The 8,673-nt window shown below is 53.5% G+C and overlaps 1 protein-coding gene across 1 annotated transcript in view; it reads left to right on the forward strand.

Moving 5' to 3' along the window:
* The first annotated feature begins 3,565 nt into the window (after nucleotides 1-3,565).
* The window catches only part of CATSPER1 (cation channel sperm associated 1), an 8,532-nt gene continuing 3,424 nt past the window's right edge, over nucleotides 3,566-8,673 (forward strand). The window contains exons 1-9 of the mRNA XM_037741668.1: nucleotides 3,566-4,858; nucleotides 5,165-5,377; nucleotides 6,330-6,443; nucleotides 6,572-6,719; nucleotides 6,997-7,088; nucleotides 7,221-7,364; nucleotides 7,546-7,609; nucleotides 7,783-7,855; nucleotides 7,974-8,034. Coding sequence (XP_037597596.1) covers nucleotides 3,697-4,858; nucleotides 5,165-5,377; nucleotides 6,330-6,443; nucleotides 6,572-6,719; nucleotides 6,997-7,088; nucleotides 7,221-7,364; nucleotides 7,546-7,609; nucleotides 7,783-7,855; nucleotides 7,974-8,034 — 2,071 coding nt within the window. The 5' untranslated portion in view covers nucleotides 3,566-3,696. The remainder of the gene's footprint in view (nucleotides 4,859-5,164; nucleotides 5,378-6,329; nucleotides 6,444-6,571; nucleotides 6,720-6,996; nucleotides 7,089-7,220; nucleotides 7,365-7,545; nucleotides 7,610-7,782; nucleotides 7,856-7,973; nucleotides 8,035-8,673) is intronic.

Genomic DNA, 8,673 nt, shown 5'->3' on the forward strand with positions numbered 1-8,673 from the left:
TTTTTTCAGTTTTTAAAATTAAAAAGAAATATATTGCCAGGCATGGTGGCTCACACCTATAATCCCAGCACTGCCACCCACGCTGGCTCACTGCAACCTCCACCTCCCAAGTTCAAGTGATTCTCCCTTCTTGGTCTCCTGAGTAGTTGGGGTTAGAGGCATGTGCCACCACACCCGGCTAATTTTTGTATTTTTAGTAGACACCAGGTTTCACCATGTTGACCAGGCTGGTCTCAAACTCCTGACCTCAGATGATCTGCCTGCCTTGGCCTCCCAAAGTGTTGGGGTTATAGGCACGAGCCACTGCACCCCACCTGTCTGGCCAGTTTTTAAAACACTTTCAAGAGAGCTAGTCTTTGTTGAATAAAGCCAAACATTTTGCTGCATCATTTCTTTTCATCTCCAAGAGTTTCTGACACCAGTCTCTGCGAAGAAAGCAGTGAGTTTGGCTCTCGTTGCCCAGGCTGGAGTGCAGTGGTGTGATCTTAGCTCACTGCAACCTCCGCCTCCTGAGTTCAAGCAATTCTCCTGCCTCAGCCTCCAAAGTAGCTGGGATTACAGGCACCTGCCATCATGCCTTGCTAATTTTTGTATTTTCAGTATTGATGGGGTTTCACCATGTTGTCCAGGCTGGTCTTGAACTCCTGGCTTCAGAAGATCCACCCACCTTGGCCTCCCAAAGTGCTGTGTTTACAGGTGTGAGCCACTGCGCTTGGACTTTTTTCTTTTTTTTTAATAGGCAAGTTCTCGCTCTGTCATCCAGGCAGTGGAGTTATCACGGCTCGCTGTAGCCTCAGCCTCCTAGACTCAAGTGATCCTCTTGCTTCAGCCTCTGGAGTAGCTGGGACCACAGCATGCCACCACACCCAACTAATTTTTAAAAGTTTTATACAGAGGGTCTTTCTCTGTTGTCCAGGCTAGCTTTGAACTTCTAGCCTCAAGTGACCCTCCCCACTTTGGCTTCCCAAAGTGCTGGGATTACAGGCATGAGTCACCACACCCAGCCTATAGTAAATTTCATTGTGAGGATTTCATATTTTTTGCAAGTTTCTTGTTTAGTCATCTGTGTGCGCTTCAATTTTATACCTTATTAGCCTCTGTGTTTTACAAATGAGTCTAACGGACCAATATGGGGTCTTTTTAAAAATGGGGTATGAAATGAAAGGGGAGAATTCTAGGTCCAGGTCTATGGACAAATCTGGTAAGGTTGGTTATCGATAAAGAATTACAACCTAATTGTAGTTAGGTTCTTTTTCCATTTTGCTGGAGCCAAGTAAATGTGCCATTTTTTAAAAAGTCTATTTGGGCTGGGCACGATGGCTCACGCCTATAATCCCAGCACTTTAGGAGGCCAAGATGGGAGGCTCACCTGAGATTAGGAGTTTGAGACTAGCCTGGCCAACATGGTGAAACCCTGTCTCTACTAAAAATGCAAAAATTAGCAGGGCACAGTAGTAGGCGCCTGTAATCCCAGCTACTCAGGAGGCTGAGGCAGGAGAATCGCTTCAGCCTGGGAGGTGGAGGTTGCAGTGAGCCAAGATCATGCCACTGCACTCCAGCCTGGGCAACAGAGCAAGACTCTGTATCCAAAAAAAGAAAAAGAAATTTACTATAATACTAACTTGCGTAATTCATGTTTTATCATGTTTACTTCAACAGCAAAATAGCAGGGAGGCAGCTGAGTCACAGCACTTACAAATTCTTTCTTTAGAAGGAAGTGTTCCTCTGATTTTCTATCACACCAGTTCAGTTTTCTTTGCTCCCATAAGTCAGTCGCTGGTACATAAAGGGAGGTTGGGGAGGGAATTCAGGAGGGCAAGGATGGTGTCATCAGCCTTAACCTCCTCCCCAGGCCACGCATGCTCATAAATTATCAACAGACTTCCCAATGTCATGTTGAAAAATGAGAAAGACCCAACTGAATGAACACAGTCCTGTTTTTCTTTTTTCTTTCTTTCTTTCTTTTTTTTTCCTTTAAGACAAGGTCTCACTCTGTCACCCAAGCTGGAATACAATGGCGCAATTTTGGCTCACTGCAACCTCCGCCTCCTGGGCTCAAGCGATTCTTGTGCCTCAGCCTCTCGAGTAGCTGGGACTTTAGGCACATGCCATATGTTGGGCTAATTTTTTGTATTTTAGTAGAGACAGGGTTTCACCATGTTGTCCAGGATAGTGTTGAACCCCTGAGCTCAGGCGATCCACCCACCTCGGCCTCCCAAAGTGCTGGGATCACAGGCATGAGCCACCACGCCCGGCCCCTGATCTGCTCTTTATAAGAAAATTGTAAGAGATTGCGCCATTGCACTCCAGCCTGGGTGACAGAGCAAGACTCCATCTCAAAAAAAAAAAAAAAAAAAAGAAAGAAAAGAAAACAAAATGTATATGAAGCAATCCTCAATAAATGATGGCTGATAGTTTTATTTTGGTAATAACCCTGGGTGGGGGGAGGTCCACAATATCAGTGATCAAGAAGAGAATAATAAAGCCAATTATTATTATGGTGGCTCACATAATAACATGTGGCCGAGGTGGGTGGATCATTTGAGGCCAGGAGTTCAAGACTAGCCTGGCCAACATGGTGAAACCCCATCTCTATTAAAAATACAAAAATTAGCCAGGGTGGAGTGTGGTGGCGGTTGCCTGTAATCCCAGCTACTCGGGAGGCTGAGGCAGGAGGATCACTTGAACCTGGGAGGCAGAGATTGCAGTGAGCCGAGATTGTGCTGCTATACTCCAGCTTGAGTGACAGAGCAAGACTCTATCAAGCAAAACAAACAAACAAACAAAAGTTAATATAAGGCTTACATATCAACTTTTTTGATCCTGTGGGGTAGGTGTTATTATTCCCATTTTATAGAGGAAGAAACTGAGGCATGGGAAAGTTCAGCAACAAGCTCAAGGTCACACACCTACTTATGGTGGAGTCAGGCAGTCTTCACCCCACAGCCAACTGATTTTTAGATGGACTGGGGACTAGACCACTTGGACCATTTTCTCTTTTTTTTTTTTTGTTTTTGAGACAGAGTTTTGCTCCTGTTGCCCAGGCTAGAGTACAGGGTCGTGATCTCGGCTCACCCCACCCTCCACCTCCCGGGTTCAAGTGATTCTCCTGCCTCATCATCCTGAGTAGCTGGGATTACAGGTGCCTGCCACCATGCCTAGCTAATTTTGTATTTTTAGTAGAGATGGGGTTTCTCCATGTTGGTTAGCCTGGTCTCGAACTCTCGACCTCAGGTGATCGGCCTGCCTTGGCCTCCCAAAGTGCTGGGATTACAGGCATGAGCCACTGTGCCTGGCCACTTGGATGATTTTTTTTCCCCAACAACAGGACTAAAGCAGCTGATGAAGCCATGGTGTCCCCAGGGACTTCTTTGTCCAACTTTGCCAGTGACCTGTGGAGTCACCTTGGTCCAGGCCCTCCCTTTTCTTGATCTCGGCTTCCTCATTTACAATGAAGGAGTTAGACACAATCATTCTTGATTCTGAACTGTAGCCCAGGAAGAGGCATTTGGGAATGAGGCCCTGGCCTGCTGGTGACATCATAGAGGGGAGGGTTCCGCGAGAATAGTCGGGACATTCTGGAAGCCCAATGCCACAGTCTGCATTGAGCTGGGCTCAGGAAGGAAGGGAAATCCAGGTGGGGCCTGTTGGGCTCAAGTCTTCAGAGCTCTTCCCTCCAGAGGTCCCAGCACAGTCATGGATCAAAACTTAAGGCCTGAAAAGGCTCAGAATGAGACGGACACCAATAACGCAGACGTGTTCTTCCACTCCCACTCATCACCCGGAGGCCAGGGCCACAGGCCAGGCCACCGTGGATCTCACCACCATCACAAGTCACATCATGGCGTGCCACATCATCGTGATGAATCTCGCCACCCTCCAGAGTTCCAAGACTTCCACGGCCGTGCCTCCTCCTCCCATGTCCCCCAGTCTTACCGCCACAACGAGTCACGGAATCATGGCAGGGCCCACGGCCCCACAGGCTTCGGCCTGGCTCCCCCTCAAGGCGCCGCCCCCTCCCAGCATCCCTATGCTGAGGACTACCTTGATGGCAGGAGGCTTTCTGACGTGTCCCAATACAGTGGGTCCCAGCAGCAGAGTGACTCCCGCTACCACAGGGGGTCCCATCACCAGGGCAGACAGCACTATCTCGGTGAGAATTTGTCCCGCCATTCCTCTGGCATGTCCCACCAACGCAGTGAGGCTTCCCACCGTGATGGGTCCTATCTGCCCCATGGACCTGTTGCCTACAGTGAGTCCTTCCACCAAAATGAGGCTTTCGACATTAGCGGGATCCAACCTGACGGGACCCACCATCGCCAAGCCCACCAACGTGGCTGGCCCCACCATCGCCAACTCCAACAGCATGGAAGGCCTCCTCATCACGGAGAGGCCCTTTCCCAACCTTCCTTTGTGGGTACACCTGACTATCACGGCGAGTACCGCCAAGGTGATCGCCACCCTGGCGAGCACCACCGCGATGGGCATCCCCACCACTCACAGCACCACCACCACCGGACCCACCAGCACCAAGACCACCTCCACCACCGAGACCACCACCACGGCGCACATCAGTCCAGTTACCCCCGCAGCGACTACCAGTATAGGGACTATGTCCAGAGCCTTTCCCAGCTCTCCATTCCACAGCAGGATGCCCTCAGCCCTGGTGCTTCTCATGCAGGAGCCTTCCCCTCTCATGGGGTACACCCAAGGGGCTTGGCCCGCAGCATGATTCCATCCGCCACTGCAATCCACTCACATGCCAACCAGATGTCCAAAAAACTCCATCCCCAGATTTTCTCCACCAAAGACTCAGAAAGCTGGGGCAAAGGAGAGGGGCGATCTCGGAAACGCAAAAGTGAGTCCTTGCTGGGCCCCTCATGCCAACTCCCGCTGCCTGGTGCAGGTTCCAGACCTGACCTGGGCCCCACGCTGACCTTCCATAGGAGTGGGAGCCCTCAGGATCCCCAGAAGTCAACTCCAAATCCCCAACAGGCTGGGTCCTGCCGCAGAAGGCACAGGACTAGCACAGAAGCGGCTTAGCCAGCGGAGGGCCAGCAAGCAGGCGGGAGTGACCATGGATGCTGACACAGGCTGGGAGGGTGCTTGGGACCTTGTGTCCTCCGCCTGCACACACTTGACTTTCTGTCCCTTTTCCTTTCAGTTGGCCAGCTCCAGCGGACCCACAAGAAGGGACAGTCTACCAATCTCTTACAGTGGCTGTGGGAAAAGTTAAGCCACCTCATTCATGGTTTCCGGGAAATGATCCGGTCGCTTACCCAATCCCTGGCCTTTGAAACCTTCATCTTCTTCATCGTCTGCCTGAACACCATCATGCTGCTGGCCCAGACCTTTGCAGAAGTCGAGATCCGGGGTGGTAAGAGCCAAGGAGTGCTGTTCCCATGGAGAAGCCACTGTGCTGTTCCAGGGCCTCCGTGGGCCTGATCCAGTGCGGGGCGGTTCACAGGACTCGGCTCACTTGATCCTCACCCCTGGGAAGTAGATGCCTGGTGTTAGAGAGCGGCTCAGAAAGACCCCGCTGAGGTCGGCCGGCCGGCCAGAGACAGGAGGACCAGCTGAGCGGGAGGCGGTGCTGTTCGCGCCGCAGCCACGAGGGGACGCATCTGCTCCTACTGTGCTGCTGAGAGCGGGCGGGCTGGCGGGAAGGGCCAGGAGCGGAGAAGGCCCTGGAGGGAGAGGATGGAAGGCGGGGGAAGGCTGGGCCCTCTGACGCCATGGAGCAGGGTGAAGGCCGGGAGCCGCCCGGCTCGCTACCTCAGGCGCCACTGTAAGCGCTTTGCTTGTGTTCATGCATTTAATGCTCACAACTCTATCGAGTGGACTTCAATTATCCCCATTTTATTTTATTTTAGACGTAGTCTCGCTCTCTCCCCCAGGCTGGAGTGCAGTGAGGGATCTCGGCTCACCGCAACCTCCACGTCTTGGGTTCAAGTGATTCTCCTGCCTCAGCCTCCCCAGTAGCTGGGATTACAGGCATGAGCCACCACACCCGGCTAATTTTTGTATTTTTGGTAGAGACGGAGTTTCACCATGTTGGCCAGGCTGATCTCGAACTCCTGACCTCAGGTGATCTGCCTGCCTTGGCCTCCCAAAGTGCTGGGATCACAGGCGTGAGCCACTGTGCGCAACCACAGTTATCCCCATTTTAAAGACAAGAAAACCGAAGCACACATCAGTGGTTAAGTCACACAGCTGCTTAGGCAGAACCGGGGAGAGCCTAGGAATCTGGGCTTGTGTGAGGCTCATGCTGAGGAGAGAGAGGATTCTGGGTGCTGGGACAGCCCTGTGTGCACCCTGTGTCCCTGCAGAGTGGTACTTCATGGCCTTGGACTCCATCTTCTTCTGCATCTATGTGTTGGAAGCCCTGCTCAAGATCATCGCCCTGGGCCTCTCGTACTTCCACGACTTCTGGAACAATCTGGGTGGGTGGGGCCGGGGCCAGGCTGCTGGTGTTTAGTCCGCGGTGGGGGGTGCTCAGATCGAGAGAGGGGTGGGGAAGGGGGCGCTGTCATCAGGATCCTGCCAGGCTCAAGTGCCCCTGTGCCCTCAGACTTCTTCATCATGGGCATGGCCGCGTTGGACTTCGGGTTGATGCTAACCCACTCCTTCGCCATCTACCACCAAAGCCTCTTCCGGATCATCAAGGTCTTCAAGAGCCTTCGGGTCCTGAGGGCCATCCGGGTCTTGCGGAGGCTCAGGTCCGTGGCCATGGCTCCAAAGGAAGAGGGGACACAGGTCGGGGCCCCCAAGAAATCCACTGTAACCTGCTCAAGGGTTGGGGGCACAGGAGGCTGCTGACCCCAGCCTGCTTCTGCCTCCTGCCATGCACTGGAATCAGCCCCCTCATTTTTCCAGAGGGGGACCGGGACTCACCCAAATCACCAAGTCAAGGGCCTTCTGCCTTCAGCGCTAGCTCTGGCTGCTGGGCACAGACACCCCACCCTGATGACTCAGTCCCTGCTCTTCTGCCCACAGCTTCTTGAACAGTGTCCAGGAAGTGACAGGGACCCTGGGCCAGTCCTTGCCATCCATCACAGCCATCCTCATCCTCATGTTTACCTGCCTCTGTATCCTAGTGCTGCAGGGGCTAGGGGCGGGGCCTGAGGGGCTGCAGTGGAAAGGGTGTGGGGGTTGGGGATGGGGCAGGGCGCTGGGGCGGGGATAGGACCCAAGAGCCGAGTTTGGCCCTGACCAGCCAGTCCTCTTCTCCGTGGTCCTCCGAGCACTGTTCCGCAGATCAGACCCCAGGCGATTCCAGAACATCTTCACCACCATCTTCACCCTCTTCACCTTGCTCACGCTGGATGACTGGTCCCTCATCTACATGGACAGCCGTGCCCAGGGTAGGGCAGGCCCCAGTCTGAGGGCATGGCAGGGGATTGGCCGGATGGACTGGTCCGGAGGGCTCAGTGACCCCATCAGCAAAGTGAGGCTTCTGATGCCTGCAGGTCGGGGTGTGGCGGGGCAGATCCTGGTTGGGACCCAAGCACAACTTGACTGCGCCCTCTGACCTGCTCCCCCCAGGCGCCTGGTACATCATTCCCATCCTCATGATTTACATCATCATCCAGTACTTCATCTTCCTCAAGTGAGGACCCACCCCTGCTCTGCTGCCCAGCGCCACCCACTCCTCCTCCTCGCCCCTGGGACCCCTACCCCAGCCCTCTCACTCTGCTCATGCCATGCTGAACCCACAGGAAGTACTGGGTGCCCCTCTCCTCTGGCCTCCTCGCTGAGGGCACCCTCCTCTCCCCCTCCCAGCCTGCTGATTGCTGTCCTGGTGGATAACTTCCAGATGGCACTGCTGAAAGTCCCCGAAAAAGTGAAACAGGAGGTAAACCAAGTGGGGTGGGACGGGCGGGCCCAATCAGGAAGCTGGAGGAGCGAGGCCAGAGGGCTCCAGGGATGAGCAGGCCTGGAACCCTGGCAGATCTGAGGCCTCTTCTTCCCAGAAGGCTACCCGGATCCAAAAGAATCTGCTGGAAGACTCATTGACAGAGCTCAAAGCTGCAGGTACCAGCTTGGCCTACCCTGGCCCCATCTGCCCGATCTCAGTGGGAGCCAGTCTCTCCAGGCCCCCAACCACCTTCCACAGTCAGACACAGAATCCCAGGCTCAGTTTTAGAGTTTTAGAATTTGAGACTCAGGAGGACTTTAGTCCAGAGGACTCTAGGACAATCCTCCCAAAGCCAGTTAAACTGCGTGTCAAATCTTTTTTTTTTTTTTTTTTTTGAGATGGAGTCTTGCTCTGTCTCACAGGCTAAAGTGCAGGGGCGGATCTCTGCTCACCCGCAGCCTCTGCCTCCCAGGCTCAAGCAAACCTTCCATCTCAGCTCCTGAGTAGCTGGGACTACAGGCATTTTTGTATTTTTTAGTAGAGATGGGGTTTCACCATGTTGGCCAGGCTGGTCTCAAACTTGAACTCCTGACCTCAGATGATCCTCCCATCTTGGCCTCTCAAAGTGCTGAGATTACAGGTGTGAGCACTACACCCAGCCCTGCTTATCCAATCTTAAAAAACCCACTTGGGGGCTGGGCGCGGTGGCTCAAGCCTGTAATCCCAGCACTTTGGGAGGCCGAGGCGGGTGGATCACGAGGTCAAGAGATCGAGACCATCCTGGTCAACATGGTGAAACCCCGTCTCTACTAAAA

The sequence above is a fragment of the Cebus imitator genome, unplaced genomic scaffold, assembly GCF_001604975.1.
Source record: "Cebus imitator isolate Cc_AM_T3 unplaced genomic scaffold, Cebus_imitator-1.0 Scaffold102, whole genome shotgun sequence".
In the NCBI taxonomy this organism is placed as follows: Eukaryota; Metazoa; Chordata; class Mammalia; order Primates; family Cebidae; genus Cebus; species Cebus imitator.